This window comes from Arabidopsis thaliana, chromosome 5, assembly GCF_000001735.4.
Source record: "Arabidopsis thaliana chromosome 5, partial sequence".
Classification (NCBI taxonomy): domain Eukaryota; kingdom Viridiplantae; phylum Streptophyta; class Magnoliopsida; order Brassicales; family Brassicaceae; genus Arabidopsis; species Arabidopsis thaliana.
In genome coordinates, this window is record NC_003076.8 from 17,910,196 (window position 1) to 17,926,946 (window position 16,751).

Here is a 16,751-nt window from a genome sequence, read left to right on the forward strand (position 1 = left end):
TACAGTGTTCCGAGTACATTATGTCGACCTACTTAAGATAATGAATGATTTAGATTAAAATTAAAATTAAATCGATTAAGATTATTACCATAGATAGATCTAAGACCAAATAGAGGAAGAAGATTCATACAGGTCAAAACATCTAATCTCTGTTTTTGTTCAACTATCAAATTCCGTTAATGTTCCATTAGGGTTCGAGATTCGTTGCTTGACCTAATTCCAGCATAAATGTTTCTTGAAGAAACAGTGGTTTTAACGAGGAGAGGATTAATTACACACCTAATCTTTGTTTCTGTGATGTCTTTTTATTTAGTTTCACTTGCTTGCGCTTGAAGAAACTTGTTTTTAGTTACACACTTCAAACATGAAAAGTTTATTCAACACACATATCACAATTCACAATCACACACATAAGTTACACACTTGACGCATAATATTCAACACGCACAGATGATTTCACAGAGAAAAGGGACTAATAAAAAACTTCAAATGATATCTTCAGGTAACTTTGTTCACCAGAGGAATGCTCTGTTCATCGCAGAAGAAATCTGTTGGATCAACCCTAGTCTTCACTCTCACCAATCTCTCGAAATTGTTCTTGAAATACTTCACTCCCCAACTCTTTCCTTCCTCGTACTTTGTCTTCTTCTTTCCAAGATACATACCCAAATCCATATCCTTGAAATTGACATAAGCTCCTCTTGGAGATTTCGAAACATATGGAGTCATAAATTCGTAAACGCTATCGACCCATTTCAGATATTTATCTGTCTCCGTCTTGTTCTTGTCTTCCTCTTCTCTCCAGTAAGCCACATACTGAATCTCATAGAGATTCCCTCCTCGATGTGGGAATGGTGTTTCGTACTCTGCCATTTCACTCATTTTCCCACCAAATGGAGTTAATATGATCTTTCCAAGCCGAGCCTCGGGGGCTTCTAATCGCCTCCATATCTCTTGAATTGCAGCCTCGGGTATCGGTTCTTGGACAAAATCATCTTTGCCTTTGAAAGATAGAGATGTACGCTCACGATTCGTGAGAACACCAAGAGATTCTCCTTTAGGGAAATCAGCAAACCAGAGTACAGACTCAATCCAACTCATCTCTTCACAACCTTCTTTCTCAAGACCTAGTTCCGGAAACTTTTCTTCCATCAACGCCAATAGATTGTTCACCGGACCAATATATAGTCCAGTGAACAAAGCGTGTACTGCGTTCTTGTTTGATCTCTCCAATGTTGTCCTAATGAAAAGATCATCAGGAACCTTATCTGCAGCATATTGCCATTTCTTGATGATCCTAACGGCCTCTTTCTTCGATGTTTTCTGGACTTTAAACACGGTAATTGTGGATGGAACATCGACTAATTTAACCTTCCACGATAGTATAACACCGAAGCTTGATCCGCCCCCTCCACGAATAGCCCAAAAGTAATCCTCGCCCATTGCTTGTCGGTCAAGAATCCTCCCACTCGCGTCAACCACAAGTGCATCGATTATGTTATCCGCAGCTAAACCGTATTTCCTTAGCAATGTGCCATAACCACCACCGCTAAATTGTCCGCCTACACCAACGGTTGGGTGAATACCGGCCGGGAAAGCAAGAGATTTGGTGGTTTTCCCAATCTCATAATACAATTCCCCAGCCGTTGCTCCGGTTTGGACCCAACCTGTCCGGTTATCAACGTCTAATGATATAGACCGAAGATTCCTTAAATCGATGACAGCGAATGGTTTGTTGTACGCAATGTAAGAGAGACCTTCGTAGCAGTGACCGGCGCTCCGAGTCCTTACATGAATTCCATGCAGCTGTGCGCATCTGATCACAGTTTGAACGTCACTGGCTTTAACGGGAGTGATGATTGAGACCGGTTTAGGTGTTTCGGAAACCGAGAATCTTGGATTTTGTATCGAAGAATCCAATATGGAAAAAAAGGAAGAGTCTTTGGAAGTGTGTATGACTTTGGGTTCGACGGTGTTGTCGTTCATTCGGTAAGAAAGACACTTAAGAAAGTCTTCATGGTTGGAGCCATGAGCTGAAACAAGAGGAGAAATATTCAGTGAAAAGAGTAAAATAGTAAACAAAAAGCTTGAGAACTCCATTTCTAAGATAGGTGGATAGTATTGAGAATGTAAAGATTGAGTGATTTTATAGGGAAAAAGTTTTTCGACCCTACAGAGTTTTGACGTCGAGAAAGAAAACCCTAAAATTTTAAAAATTAAGAAAACTTTCAAGTTTTGACAAGAGTTTTCACAAAGTTTGTTTTCTTTTTTTTTGCCCAATACGAAATTTCGTAAGAAAAAGTTTCCCATAAATCTACTATTTATTTGTAAAATTTGCAAAACAATTTATACTTTTTGGATAAAATGTTGAATTATTTGTAAAAATCCTCCGCAAGAAACTGTCTTTCTTAAATACGATTTTGCTACTTATCTTTTTTGAACCAAAATTGGGCTATCTATCTAATTAACCCAATTGTAATCGTGCCAATAAAGGAGTACTTATAAAAGGGCACGGGAACTAGCATATATACCAACATTAGTTTCAATGTTGGTTAATACTATACATGAATGACGTAAGAATGAATTATCAGTTTCAATGTGGCCAATGCATGTCTTTAATTACTTTCAACGCAATATTATTATTTTGGCTCAACTTACTTTGCATTAACCAGATCAACATCACAAGTTCTATCTCAACATCGGATTTAACCCCACTTTAGGATCATAATTCAAAAAGAAAGAGACTCTTTCGCTATTAATTATGTCAGCATTCCATTTCCATGTCTTGCTCATAATTCTTTTTTTTTTAATTTGAATTTAAATGCTAAATTAGATTCAAAGAAAAATAAACGTTTTTACAATTTGTGCATCGGTTATTTGAAGAAAAGTATAGCCTAAAGCTTTATAGGAACATAAAACAGAGACTTTATACTCTCAATTGAAGCCATTGTAAGTTCTTCATCTCCTCAAAGTAATGTGACAAGTTCTATATATTTTACAGTAGTGGCTAAGATTGGGCCATATACTTCATATCCTCCTTGGTGATTAACTCGACAATCAGATTCAAAAATCACCCTTATGTACCCAAACCTGGAAACAAACAAGACTGCCCATACCAAAGCTTCAAGTTATGTCTCAATCATTGTCCTTGCCCTCGGGATTGCTCTCGCTCCCATCCTTATCTGCCTTCATGATTCCATATTATCAAGCCCATACCTCTCAATGCCCCATCGACATTACACTTGAATCACCCTGGAGGAGGATGTTTCCAGTTGGCATTAGAGTTATCTTTAGGAGATGAATTTCTCTTTTTCTGTAGTTGGTCCCTTCTCTCTGGGCCTTGTGATTTCTTCGTCCATTATATTCCCCTGCATCCTTCCTACGTTTCCATGGGATGAGTTATGGGATGCATTTATGGCGAGAGTTACCATGCCTTCTAGATTTTTAGATTAAATTGTCATATAGTAATAGACCAGTCCTTGTCTTCTGCGCGGGAACAAAATATTGCAGACATTTTTTGTTTCGAGATAAAATAAGTTGTGGGATAAGACTTTTTTATTTTTGTTTTGGGATAAAATGAGTTATGGGACAACAAAATATTGCAGATATTTTTTTGTTTAGGGATAACTTGTTTTTTTTTCCGCAATCTATAAAGAAACTAAATTAAGTACTTCTAGTTGTAGATGATGCGATGAGTTTTCTACATGTATAGGCTCCGAGTGAATGCGTGGAATGATGGAAAATAATATTAGGTTGCATAATGCAATGAATTATGTAAATTCTTTGGATAAATGTGTGCCTAAATAATAGAAAACTTATTTGGATTAACTTGTAGAACATCGAAATATAGTACAATTAAATATTTTAAACAAAAATGGTATAGGAATATGTGGCTACAGTAAAAGGATCACAATTCTAATTTCTTCAAGTCCGGACAAATTATCAGATAAAAAACAGAATGGAGCAGAAACAGGTTTAGTCATGAGTACACGAGAGTTTATGACTTGGTAAGGTGATGGAGGAGAGGAGAATCGAGCATGCACAAAACCAAACCATGTGACAATGAAGCAGCCAAGCCTTGATCCAGATCTTACAACACCTTTGGTAGCTTCTCTCTTTACACCAAACGATTAAGACTCCGTAGTAAACCAATCGGAAGCTTTGTCATTTGATAATCTGCGGTCTGTTGCTTCGAGTTTTTGACCTGGTTCGGTGGATTTTGGGTGGTGTGTCAACCGTTAACGCATACATTTTTACAGCAAATAACTCTTGTGGAAGACCTTTCTGATCCTGGAAATTATGGTTTTGGAGAAAAGACTGTAAATTTCTGAACCAACAGTTCTTAATTCTATGAAATCAAGATTATAAACACACAAAAGAAGTCAACCTTTGTTCTATAGAGATGTAACCCACATTGGCGAAAGAGCTGTTTGAAGTATGGATCCGATCTGGTGATGCTATGATCCTCTTTATCCAAAACAAATCCTGCAGAAAAAAAACAAACATATATAGCAGTTTAGTATCAGATCATAAGAATACCAAAGTGAGAATCCAAAAGAGAGAGAGAGAGAGAGAGCGAAAAGGAACCATTTTTAGCGAGATTCTCTTTCACGACGAAAAACCCACCAGGTTTAAGGTATCCCTGAGATCAACCAAGAACATCACATGAAGATTAAGCAGCAAAAACATGGACTAACTGAACATGGTGCAATGAAGAAAGTCTTTACCTTTGCGCGGTTAAAGAAAGAAACAAAGTCATTGTCCGTGAGATGCCCAATGCACCATTGAACCCATATTACATCATACCTCCCAGCAGCTGGAGTAAACTCCTATGATTATATAACAAACACAACGCAAATGTGAAGAAATTGAACACAATGATAAAGATAAAGAAAGCAAAGAGAGATCATTCAAGAACATTACCTGAAGAGGTACACAGAAAAAGTTAGTAGCTTTGTGCGTTTCAGAGCCTGCAGATGCCAAATTTTCACGAGCTGCATCCAAAAATTGTGCTACAGGCTCAAGAAGATCAACCTAAGATAAAAAAGAATACAAAACTGGTTATCAAAAACAGAGAAGAACAGAAACTAAAACATGTAAATTTCATCGAAATATACACTTCACCTCGTTAAAGTATCGAATCAGAAGATTTTTAGTGATTCTTCCAATACCAGATCCACAATCTACAAATAATTAGAGTGATTTGTAAGAACACACATATGGCAAAAAACCAATGAACACCAATGAGAGAAGAGACTTACCAAGAGCTACTAAATGCTGATTAGCTCCAACATTGTTAACTAATCTTTCTTGCAAAAGAGTCTTAAGAAAAACCTCACTTCCTATAATATCAGCATCATTCACATGCCCATATCCTCCTAATACTCCATCAACAGAAGCTTCAACACCCTTTATAACAACACAAACACACACAAATTCAAAACTAAGGAACTTTAAAGAGAACTAAAACATAGAAAAGGTAAAAGTTTTTAAGATCAGATGATTCAAATACTTACTTCCCAATAAGAAACACCATCTCTATACCATTGGGTTTTTTTAGTTTCGTCTCCTTCTCCAATTTCTTCTCTCCACATCTCTTGTACGCTATTAAACTCTTTCCCTTCGGAATCAACGCCACAAATATCCATGGAATTAGAAGAAAGAGTTAACACGCTTCTTATCTCTTTCCTCTGTTGATAGCGATACGGTGGTGAAGCAAGTGTCGTCGTCGTCGACGGCGGCGGCGAGATATGGTTTTGGTTGTTGTGGTGGCAATGGAAGTGACCAATGGAAACGAATGGGCTGTGAAGAGAAGACGACATTTGTTGTTATTGGGCTTTTCGGGTTTAGTGGCTTTGTTATTATTGGTCTCGGACTATCCAAATTGTATAGGTTTTGTTTGAGTATACTTTTTCAATTTCTAACTACACTGATTTAAATTTATAAATTTTACTTTCATATACATGTTTTTAAATGTTCAGATGTTGTCTAAATTTTGTTTATGATTTGATATTTTTATTTTTCTAAATCATGTATTTGTATAATTTGTATATGTAATAACTAATAACTAATAACATATTTACAATGTTTTATGCATGTTGTAAACATTTTAATCGCTCAAAATTTAAAATCGTCTAATTTTCAATTAGATGTTTTAAGTGATAGACATTGGATCACAGCCCAATAAGTATCTAGAGCATTTTTTGAACACTGGCTTATAAAGTTATTGATTTTCGATATGTTAACTAATTCGAAATAACTAGTTCCAGCCAAAAAAAGTTACTGGTTTATGGAAAGGGACATTTTAAAAATTTTGTGCTCATAGTAAAAAAATATTATGTGCTTCTGTTATATAGTTATGCGTAGGTGCAAGGCATATACTTGCTATTTTTCAGGTATTTATAACTCGTCTTGACCCGAACAAGTAATTGAAATTGAAGTTTGATATTTGACTTGTTTGAGTAAGTACTTGCTATAACAAATACCTGTCCAAAATTTTGTTACTTGCAAGTAACTTAACCTAGCTTGTTATTTGGAAGATAACAAAACTCGGCTTGTTACTTGCAAAGTACCTTAGTAGAAACAAATCAACAATCTCATTTATATTACAAAACATTCATAGATATTATTTTGGATCAAAATCTATACATTATCAAATCAAAATTCAAAAGAGAAATAAGTAAGCATTAAGTAACATTGTAACAACAAATCACAAATACAAATAACGAATAACGGGACAAATATCAAAACGAAGCAAGTAACTTGGCAAATATCAACAAATATTGTAATACTTGATACTTGACTTGGGCTTAGAAATAATAAAATTAACCGACTTGTTATCCGCTTTATCTCTAGAGGGTACTTAAATTTTCGAGACAGATACGAGTCTAGTAACGAGTAATTGCCGAACAATGCGTACTTGTGCCCATACCTTATTTTAGTCATATTGTATATTATCTATTTAGTCTCCGCCTCGTTATTCCAAGTCTTTGATTATATAATAATAGAGTAAAGTCTCTGCCTCGTGATTCTCAAGTCTCCGACTATATCAAACAGAGCCACCAAGAACAAACTAAGAAGAAGAGTAACAATGGAGATCAATAACGAGAAGAAGAAACTCTCAAGACAATCTTCTTCCTTCAGACTACGAAGTCCAAGTCTAAACGCTCTTCGTCTCCACCGAGTCTTTGACCTATTCGACAAAAATAACGATGGATTCATAACCGTCGAAGAACTAAGTCAAGCACTCTCAAGACTCGGTCTCGACGCTGATTTCTCCGATCTCAAGTCAACAGTTGATTCTTTCATCAAACCGGACAAAACCGGACTCCGGTTCGATGACTTTGCTGCACTCCACAAAACCTTAGACGAATCTTTCTTTGGAGGAGAAGGAAGTTGCTGTGATGGGTCTCCGGAATCAGATCTTGAAGAAGCTTTTAATGTGTTCGATGAAGACGGAGATGGTTTTATCTCCGCTGTGGAATTGCAAAAGGTTTTGAAGAAGCTTGGATTACCTGAAGCAGGAGAGATTGAACAAGTGGAGAAGATGATTGTCTCTGTTGATAGTAATCATGATGGTCGCGTTGACTTTTTCGAATTCAAGAACATGATGCAAACTGTTGTTGTTCCTTCTTGAATCTTTGGATAAATAATTTGTCGTTTGATTCTCTCTTTTAAATTGTTCAGAACAACTTCTTCTTAAATGCAAAACAGTTACAGATAGATATCTTGTGTAATGTTTGATTGCATGGTCAACAATTCAACATTAAACTGTGTTTTGGTCTGATTGGAACTTTTTTTTTTTTTGGAGTTTAAAAAAGTGGTTTGAACGAGCAGAAGAGCCCACCAATGTGGATTCTAAGTTCACAGATACAATGGATGTTTTGTTCTATATATATGGTTAAACACACCTATATATTATATACATGCATAGTTGCGAGGATATTCTTCGCACCAAAGGACCTACTTTTGGTATCGCTTGGGTTGCAAATGTTTATGCGAATCAGATGCTTGAAATGATGAATAACCTAGTCCCAGTGGATATCTGCAGACGAAAAACATTTCATCGCAAATGGAGACAGTGAAAAAGGTTATGTAATCTATATGCTTTTCCTGCATGTACATCAAACCGGAATTTGACTTGGTGCTATATTGCTCCCGTCTCCGAGTTCTTTTGGATATTTTGTCGAACTATCTATTTTTGCACTATGTTACGTTATTAGACTTGTTGTATCAAGCCTTAATTTGGCAAAACCCTTCAGCTTTGTAATGTTTTATCCGTTTGAATGAATGAACACAAGGTATTTTGCCCCCCAAAGAAAAAATACATTAAAATTAGGGAATTAAGTCTTATCTTATGTGCTAAAGTACATCAAAAACACAAGCATTCTAATCGACTTCTTTTTATTGATGTAGTATAGTTGTTATATAGTTGAAGAGATAAGTAAATAGGTGATGTTATTGTCAAATTTCAAAGTCTACTCCCATTTTGGTTATTATGGCGAATCTTGAAATGCAGAAATGATCTAGTATTTAATCGCAAAATGATCGAAGTAACGGAAGCTGTAGAACAAGCCGTTATTGACACAAGAGAATGGATTGAAAACATTGCTACTTCGGAACAAGGTCATAACGACATTCACCATCACCGATCTCCTAGAGTGAAATGAAAAACACCACAAAGAGGCTGGGTAAAATGTAACTATGATTCATCTCACCATAAAGGAACCAGTGGGTCTGGATTAGGGTGGATAATCCGCAACTCACATGGGACTTTCATGGAATGCGGTATGAGTAAATTCCAAGGTAGGGCACCGGTTGAAGAATCGGAATGTACGGCTCTGATATGGGCACTCCAATCATCATGGAACCTAGGTTACATAAAGATCGAGTTTGATGGGGACAACCTCTCTATCATCCGGCTAATCAACGGCAAAGCTGTAAATCCTCGACTTCGACATTACCTTTGATGAAATCAGTCATTGGCATTGCATGTTCACGGAGGTGAAGTTCACTTTCCATCATAGAGAGCAGAACAAATGTGCGGATATACTAGCAAGACAAGCTCTCACTGGTCCAATTCACTACACATAATAGTTGTTGATTCTTCTAATTCGAATACATTTTTATCCAAACAAAATTATTAATCGGAAAACTAATCTTCTTCTTTTTCGTTTTAATAACTTTAGATTTATATTGTAAATACACTAGTGTCGCACTTTAAGTGTTCACTAAGATGAACAAACGATTACATATATAACTAAACTCCAACTTTGTAGTTGTATATATTTTTTGTATATATGTTAAAGTGTCAAACGAAAAAAACTCCAACTTAGTAGTTGCGTATATATGTGAAAATTGATAAAATAATTGCATGCAAAATGTAGGATCAAATAATTTGATTTGACTACGATGGCCAAACACGTTAGATAGTTGGGCAGTCGCTACAACTAAGCAGCCACACTTATTTTACTTCCATTTATCATCAATAATTTGTATTATAGTTATTTTTGTTTAATATCCAAGAGAGATTCATAACTCTTTGTTTGACTTTGATTAAACTATAGGGTAGTTAGCCACTCCACATTGGCTTCTAAACTATATTTGTCAGCCTTTAAAATTAGGTTAGGTGGCCAAACGAAAACTTTTTAATTATTTTTCTTTTATTGTGAGACATACTAAGTTAGAAGAAGAAAAAAATCAGTTACTTTTCAAAAAGGTAAATATTGGCTTAAAAAGCCAAACTATCTACGTTTATATTTTTTACTCAGGATTTGATTGTATGTTGATAAATATTTTTTTTCTTTTTCTTTGTTAAACAATTTCTTGTTGGTACATTTAATATTTTCCAAAATTATTACGTCTACGAAGAAACCTTTTTTTTTTTGTAAAATAAATCTATACGTACGGAAGCTTTAGAACGCTAGTATATATACTTTATAGTAACGTAAATAATTTGTTCAAGTGAGATATATTTTTACACCAAACAACCACTATATTTACAAAACATTATATTATCTTTCTTTTATTGCTTGTTACCTTTTATAATTATTTTTAGTTCAAAATAAGTAGATTCATAAATTATTTGCACATTTATAAAATTAAATCCTAATAGTGTCCATTTTTAGAGTCATTTTAACTATTTCCAAATTTATGGATATGTTCTATATAGTCTCCATTGTATAAGCCATAATGAAGGTTCTTAAAATTTATGCATATATAAGGAGATAAATATAACAACCTTATAAAAAGGAGATTCTTAATAAGAGATAAATACTAAAAATTATTTCCATGATCTAAAAAAATAACTATATTCTGAATACCAAAAATATATTAAAGAAGAAAAAAAAAACGCTTATAGAGAGAAAGAGAGTGCGCGACCAGGTCGTAGTCGTGCTCTCGTTTTGCAATTCACGTTTCCTCTCTGAGTTTCTTCGTCTTCTTCCTCTCGTCTCTCTTTCTCTGATTCTCTCGTACGTTATTCCTCTTCACGAGTTTCTCTCATACTTCGTTATTAACATCGCCCGTTTTATACCCCAAACCTTCTTTTAACGCCTTCCTCTGTTTCTCTCGTCTTCTCACAATTCTCAGGTGCACAAATCTCTCTCTCTCTCTTTCTCCATGTGTTGTTTCTAATCTGATCATGATCATCATATTCATATTCATCATCATCATCACCAATCTTCTACATAGGTTTTTAACTCTGTTTTTACTGATTAGGACCATTTTGTGATTTTTCCTATTTTTATAAAATTGAATCGAAATCGGAATCGGAATTTGGATCAAAATGTTTTCTTGAAACTGATCGGCGTTTTAGTCAATTTTGATGACTATTGTTACATTTTCAAGACTCTTTCTGCCACTTTTTGTTTTACTCTGTTCTGTTCTTTTTCCTAATGCAACTTTTTTTGACTAAAGTATTTTGTTATAATCTTTTCATTATTTTTATATAATATATTTATAATTTATCAGTTGAATGTAAAAGTAACTCCCTATATTCTCACTTTTACATAAATGGTTTCATAAAATTCAACTTTTTCTAACTGATTAAGGTCCCACTTGCAACATATATTATTATCTCTCTGTTTTCTCCATGCATATAAAAATGTATGCAGAATTTGGTAGCTTTGACCTTTTATATTTCTGTTAGCAATAATTTTATTTTTTTGGTAAATTCTTCCTTTGTTTTGCAGCAATCTCCAGCAACATGATCTTCATTGTTGCTAGATACTGATTTTTTTTTGTGGGATTTTCTATGTTGCTTTGGTCTCAAGTCTATGTTTCAATTCTAAGACCAGAACAAATTTGAGGTTTTTTTCAATGCTAAATTCGTCTGGAGTAAGAACTCAACGAAGAAGCCCAAGACCTTTGTCTCTAGGAGGTAGAAAGATTATTACTCCAACAAAATTTGCTTATGATCATCATAATCCTGATAAAGTTTTGGATTTTGTAGAAATGGATTGCTTAGAACCCAAAACAAAGAACAATCTCACTGGAAAGCTTCTCTTAGTAGCTTCACTCTTAATTTTAGCCATTATTGTGATCAGTCAATCTTCAAGTTTCACATCTCCAAGCGCGGTACCTCCTTAGTCACATACTCTAAAAACCTTCGAAACTTTTACATTTTCATAATGTTTTTTTTTTGGCGGTTTTGTTGCGTTTGCTTTTAGTTTTCTCAAAGAGAGGAAGGAGTGACTCATGTGTTAGTCACTGGTGGTGCTGGTTATATCGGGTCACATGCGGCTTTAAGACTTCTTAGAGATTCATACCGCGTAACCATTGTGGTAACTTAGACTACTTTCAAAATTTTCAATAACTATTTGATGAAATTTGAATACATTAATTAACTTTTGTATCGCAACAGGACAATCTTTCGCGTGGAAATCTTGGTGCGGTTAAGACTTTACAGCAATTATTCCCGCAGACAGGAAGACTTCAGTTCATTTATGCTGACTTAGGAGATCCCTTAGCGGTATCTTTTTATAACCTTTTGATATTTTTTATCCTTTGAAGGTTAAAAGTTTTGGTTTCTGTTTTTTTACTTATCCGTTGAATATATTTTCAGGTCGAGAAAATCTTCTCGGAGAATGCTTTTGACGCTGTAATGCATTTTGCTGCGGTAGCTTATGTCGGAGAAAGCACTCTTTATCCTCTAAAGTAGAGTTCTTATATATTCGTGCTATATATCTAAACATAGCTGCAAGAGTTTAGTTTTTTGGGTCTCATTGTTTACATATTTGTTTATTGCAGATATTACCATAACATTACATCAAACACGTTAGGAGTTCTTGAAGCTATGGCTAGACATAAAGTAAAGAAACTGATATATTCTAGCACTTGTGCTACATATGGAGAGCCTGAAAAAATGCCGATTACTGAAGACACTCCACAGGTAAATAACCTTAGAATTTGCGAGTGATGAAACCCCTTTCTCCGTGTCTTTTTAATGGAAAATAATGTATCTAGGTACCGATTAATCCATACGGAAAAGCTAAAAAGATGGCAGAGGATATGATCTTGGATTTCTCAAAGAACTCTGACATGGCGGTTATGATCTTAAGGTTTGGTTTGGTTCTGTTCATTGAGTACTTTTTGTTCTTACTCTATGATCAATGAAACAATTATGCAAATATTGCTGATGAACCTTATAAACTTTTGTAGATACTTCAATGTGATTGGTTCAGATCCAGGAGGTAGATTAGGAGAAGCGCCAAGACCCGAACTTCGTGAGCAAGGAAGGATTTCTGGTGCTTGTTTCGATGCAGCTCGTGGTTTCATTCCCGGACTACAAGTAAAAACCATTATTAAAAAAAAACTATAACCTATAATCATATATTGCAACATCCTTTATATGATATGGTTTGTGTAGGTGAAAGGAACGGATTACAAAACATCGGACGGTACTTGCATTAGAGACTATATAGATGTTACTGACCTCGTGGATGCTCACGTGAAGGCTCTCGAGAAAGCTCAGCCTCGAAAAGTCGGTATCTACAATGTTGGAACCGGAAAAGGTCTTGACTTTTAACATTTTCACTACACAATAACTCTGTTTTACTTCTTCTTATAACCGAAAGATTCTTAAGTCCAAACTAATCTCCAAAACATCCAGCTTCCATGTAGTCATCAAGAAGCTGATTTGTCTACTTCCATAATTTGAATTCATTGCACAAGATTTGAGTTACAATCTGACATTAACCGTTTTGTGGTTTGGTTAAACAGGGAGATCGGTTAAAGAATTCGTTGAGGCATGTAAGAAGGCGACAGGAGTTGAGATCAAAGTAGATTTCTTGCCTCGACGACCGGGAGATTACGCAGAGGTTTACAGTGATCCAACAAAGATTTTGAAAGATTTGAATTGGACTGCTCGATTCACTAATCTTCAAGATAGTCTTCAAGTTGCTTGGAGATGGCAAAAAATTCATCCTCATGGATATAATTCTTATTAAACTAAAAAACAGAGCAAAACACATCACCTTAAAGAGCTTTTATTGTTTTCAATTTCGTTTTATAAATTGGCATAATGTTTTGTGGGCTATATATAAAGAGTATATTTTACCAAACGATTAAACGCAGCGTTCCAAACTCTTATGAAGTTATTGGGCCCTTCGGCCCAAATAAACAGAAATTAAGACTACTTTGAGAATCACAAAGCTTGAGGAGGGAGATAACCAATTGGCCACATGAACCTAAAACACTCTTTCTTTGCTTCTTCTCTGCCGTCTCATCTTCTAACACACAATACCCTTTACGTGATTTCACTCGAGAGCTACTAATTTAAGGTTCTTTGATAATCTGTTTCTTAAATTTCTTGTGAGATTTTCGGTTCCATTTTGCGTGATGGAGGAATCCGTGAAACGGTGTAGAGGTTTCTCAGATGCGAGAGAAGATTTGATGAGTAAATTAACTGACGCTTTGATATCTCAGGTACTCTTTTATCTTCCGACAAAGGAAGCTGTTAGTACTAGTGTTTTGTCCAGTAGGTGGAAAAGTGTCTGGCTTTTGATTCCTGACTTGGATTTGAACTCTAGTGCATTCCCAAGTAACAATGCATTTGTGGGTTTTATAGATAAGTTTATAGATTTCTCTAAGATAGAGAATTCATGTTTGCACAAGCTTAAGCTAAGTATTCGGAAGGAGCATGAGAATGATAACAAGTCTTGTGTCACGCGATGGATTGGTTTTGTGGCTACCCATAAACTTAAGCATCTTGATGTTGAGTGTCTTCTTTGGAAGAAAAAGTGTTTGGAAGTGATGCCATTAACCCTCTATATTACTCAGACGCTTTTTTACTTAAGACTCCATCGGGTATTGTTGGGTAATGTTGAGTCTATTTCATTACCTTGTCTCAAGACTATGCATTTAGAACAAAATGTTTATGCCAATGAGACGTGTCTAGAGTTCTTTATCTCATCTTGCCCTGTTCTTGAAGATCTGAGTATTGTTAGAAAGGTAGATGATAATGTAAAGGTTTTACGAGTGCTTTCCCAAACACTAACCAGTCTTTTTGTAGCTTTTGATTATGGTGAGCACCGTAGAGGCTTTCATGGGTATTATAGCTTAGACTTTGGAGTTTTGATTGATGCACCTAGACTAAAATATTTGAAGATCGGAGATGATATATCGCGGAGTAAAATCGTAAGCAATATGGATTCCTTAGCCAAGATTGAAATTGTTGGCCTCTTTTATATTGAACGTGCTTTTCATAACAAGGTGGCCCGTAACTTTTTCATCGGTATCTCCAGAGTTAGAGATATGATCATCTCTGACCGTGCTATGTGGGTATGTCAATGATAATCATATATATACATGTGATCACTAAATTTTACTTACCCATATTCTTATCTTTTTTTTTTTAATGTAAGCAGTTCATGTCTTTCTACTTCTTGAGAGAAGAATCAACACCCCAGTTTTGCAACCTGTCCAGTTTGGAAGTAAAAATCTCATGGTCCCGAGGGATAAACCTGTCGATGTTTCTTGATAACTCTCCGAATCTAAAATCCATGGTCTTGGTGATTTATTGCAAAAACCTAGAGGTTAAACTTAATTAATCTTCGTTTAAAATGTTTTTGTTATATAATAAATCTACATATATTTTCATTAATCTTATGTATTTTGCAGAAGTCAGTAAGTTTCTCGTCCGTGCCTCAGTGTTTGTTATCATCCCTGGAGTTTGTAGAGATAAAAATCAGCAGATTCGGCATAATCTCTCTTGGAATTGGAATAGCAAGGTTCTTTGTAGAGAACTCAGTAGTTCTCAAGAAACTTGTTGTGCATTCGAGCCGTCCCATGCGTAAGAAAAGTTTGGTTGCCTTCGAGAATCTCCTTGCATTACCGAGGCGATCTAGCATGTGTCAAATCATATCTGTTGTTGACGGTTATAAAGACTTTTAGGCAGCTCTTTGATAAGACCAAAACTAGCATTTTTAGATATTTGGACTTGGATTTTGATTTTTGTTGGAACTACATTTTGATGTTATGAGTGAAATTTTTATTTAAAGTAAAAGGTGACTAATAATTTGGAAGATTCAAAGATTGTGATTCTGCCTCAAGTGGTTTGGTTCTCCAGCCGGGTCTTGCGGTGGGGAAAATGAGAGGTGTAGTTTGGCAGCGGATGACGCCTATCTGTTAGAACCATCTGGGAGGTAATCTATGAGTAGGGCTGTCATTTGGTCATGACCATGTCCATATGGCCGTCCGAGCGGACACTCTCTTTCTGTTGGCTTTGATGTTGCTATTGCAGCCATCTAGGTGTAACAAGCCAATGCATTCTTTTGTGAGCGCATTGGCCGATTAGATTAGCATCGATCAACATAGGTTTTTTCATAATATTTAGTATTGAATTTTTTATATGAGAGGTCACTGGTTAGTGCATAGCTCCTTCGTAAATCATTTATAGGAATCAAAAACAACCAAGATATGAGATGTGAAAAACATACTAATCCAAATGTGCAATTTAGTTAAAAATGTTATAGACAACTGTTAAGTAAAAATGAGGAAAAAGTGACCAGTTATTAATGATGTTATTATATCGTTGAAAAATTTTGATACAAATCGGAAACCTAATCGTATTTTCCAACTTAAACAAAGTAAAAGAAAAAAAAAAGAAAAAAAAGAAAGCAAAGGTTAACATTATTGGTTTCTAAGTTCTAATTTTTAGTAGGAGGCTCCGCCAACAGTTTTTGAACATTGTTCCTTTAGCATAGGAGGAAAAAACGGATTGAACGGAAGTTGCGGAATACAATTGGTTTCGGCTTCCAAAATTGCTTTGCAACAAGCTGAACCTATCTTGCCGAACTTTTCTAAGAGTATGGATTGCGAAAACTCTACGATGCACCCTGGAATATTTATCACAGATGATAAACATTTTGTTATATCAGGTAATCCTGGTACACCGGGACTCGGTAGAAATGGAAATGGAAAAGGAAAAAGTGCCGGAAATTGTGGTAATTGGGCATTTACAGACAATGCAATGCATAAAACCGCTAGAAATAAGATCACGTTTTTTATAGCCATAATAAAAAAAAAAAATGTTTGAAATATTCCAATATATAATTCTTTCTCGTGTTTGTTGTTGAGTGATAAACAATACTAAGATCAAATTTATTTATAGGGGAAGAAATGAACTATGGTGGTACTAATTGAATTTGTCTTTATGAAACGTTTTTCAAATCTTTATTAGGTAATTTAATAACAGGCAGTTTCTTATTTTGATTGAGTGAGCAGTTTCTAAAATTAAAAGATAGTCCACA

The 16,751-nt window shown here is 35.2% G+C and overlaps 7 protein-coding genes across 13 annotated transcripts; 4 read left to right on the forward strand and 3 right to left on the reverse strand.

Moving 5' to 3' along the window:
* Positions 1–284: 284 nt before the first annotated feature.
* AT5G44440 (FAD-binding Berberine family protein) lies at positions 285–2,448 on the reverse strand. 2 transcript variants are annotated; one of them, NM_123811.3, is made up of 1 exon: positions 285–2,117. In NM_123811.3, exon 1 carries the CDS (start codon positions 2,098–2,100, stop codon positions 499–501), a length of 1,602 nt encoding a protein of 533 aa, NP_199257.1. In that variant the 5' UTR covers positions 2,101–2,117; the 3' UTR covers positions 285–498. The 2 variants fall into 2 exon arrangements, with proteins under 2 accessions (NP_199257.1, NP_001331909.1); NM_001344545.1 differs by having other exon boundaries at positions 293–2,448.
* A 1,353-nt stretch (positions 2,449–3,801) lies between these two features.
* On the reverse strand, positions 3,802–5,824 carry AT5G44450 (alpha amino-terminal protein methyltransferase; the record flags this gene model as incomplete). 2 transcript variants are annotated; one of them, NM_123812.5, is made up of 8 exons in its annotated part: positions 4,165–4,290; positions 4,388–4,485; positions 4,588–4,642; positions 4,728–4,829; positions 4,924–5,034; positions 5,125–5,183; positions 5,262–5,409; positions 5,517–5,648. In NM_123812.5, 8 exons carry the CDS (start codon positions 5,646–5,648, stop codon positions 4,165–4,167), a joined length of 831 nt encoding a protein of 276 aa, NP_199258.4. The 2 variants fall into 2 exon arrangements, with proteins under 2 accessions (NP_001330442.1, NP_199258.4); NM_001344546.1 differs by having other exon boundaries at positions 3,802–4,290; positions 4,388–4,642; positions 5,517–5,824.
* A 973-nt stretch (positions 5,825–6,797) lies between these two features.
* CML43 (calmodulin like 43) lies at positions 6,798–7,806 on the forward strand. Its single transcript, NM_123813.4, has one exon. It carries the CDS (start codon positions 7,091–7,093, stop codon positions 7,634–7,636), a length of 546 nt encoding a protein of 181 aa, NP_199259.1. The 5' UTR covers positions 6,798–7,090; the 3' UTR covers positions 7,637–7,806.
* Positions 7,807–8,543: 737 nt separating this feature from the next.
* On the forward strand, positions 8,544–8,969 carry AT5G44470 (ribonuclease H superfamily polynucleotidyl transferase; the record flags this gene model as incomplete). Its single annotated transcript, NM_123814.1, has 2 exons — positions 8,544–8,625; positions 8,725–8,969. 2 exons carry the CDS (start codon positions 8,544–8,546, stop codon positions 8,967–8,969), a joined length of 327 nt encoding a protein of 108 aa, NP_199260.1.
* A 1,291-nt stretch (positions 8,970–10,260) lies between these two features.
* Positions 10,261–13,607, forward strand: DUR (NAD(P)-binding Rossmann-fold superfamily protein; the record flags this gene model as incomplete). 4 transcript variants are annotated; one of them, NM_001344547.1, is made up of 11 exons in its annotated part: positions 10,261–10,590; positions 11,193–11,380; positions 11,453–11,577; positions 11,670–11,783; positions 11,864–11,971; positions 12,065–12,156; positions 12,250–12,391; positions 12,466–12,560; positions 12,661–12,790; positions 12,869–13,013; positions 13,222–13,607. In NM_001344547.1, 10 exons carry the CDS (start codon positions 11,320–11,322, stop codon positions 13,446–13,448), a joined length of 1,239 nt encoding a protein of 412 aa, NP_001331409.1. The 4 variants fall into 4 exon arrangements, with proteins under 4 accessions (NP_001331409.1, NP_001331410.1, NP_001331408.1 ...); NM_001344548.1 differs by having other exon boundaries at positions 11,274–11,380; NM_001344549.1 differs by lacking the exon at positions 10,261–10,590 and having other exon boundaries at positions 11,320–11,380; positions 13,222–13,448.
* Positions 13,608–13,656: 49 nt separating this feature from the next.
* On the forward strand, positions 13,657–15,648 carry AT5G44490 (FBD, F-box, Skp2-like and Leucine Rich Repeat domains containing protein; the record flags this gene model as incomplete). Of its 2 annotated transcripts, NM_001344550.1 has the most annotated exons (4): positions 13,840–14,781; positions 14,868–15,035; positions 15,121–15,376; positions 15,569–15,648. In NM_001344550.1, 4 exons carry the CDS (start codon positions 13,840–13,842, stop codon positions 15,646–15,648), a joined length of 1,446 nt encoding a protein of 481 aa, NP_001318739.1. The 2 variants fall into 2 exon arrangements, with proteins under 2 accessions (NP_001331135.1, NP_001318739.1); NM_001344551.1 differs by lacking the exon at positions 15,569–15,648 and having other exon boundaries at positions 13,657–14,781; positions 15,121–15,512.
* A 458-nt stretch (positions 15,649–16,106) lies between these two features.
* Positions 16,107–16,515, reverse strand: AT5G44495 (ECA1 gametogenesis related family protein; the record flags this gene model as incomplete). The annotated part of the gene is made up of 1 exon (NM_001085240.2): positions 16,107–16,515. The coding sequence occupies one exon, from the start codon at positions 16,513–16,515 to the stop codon at positions 16,156–16,158; it is 360 nt and encodes a 119-aa protein (NP_001078709.1). The 3' UTR covers positions 16,107–16,155.
* Between the last annotated feature and the right edge of the window lie 236 nt (positions 16,516–16,751).

Bases quoted from the DNA above. Each gene is read 5' to 3' on its own strand.
- CML43 (NM_123813.4), top strand. From the start codon at position 7,091: ATGGAGATCAATAACGAGAAGAAGAAACTCTCAAGACAATCTTCTTCC.
- AT5G44440 (NM_001344545.1), bottom strand. From the start codon at position 2,310: ATGGGAAACTTTTTCTTACGAAATTTCGTATTGGGCAAAAAAAAAGAA.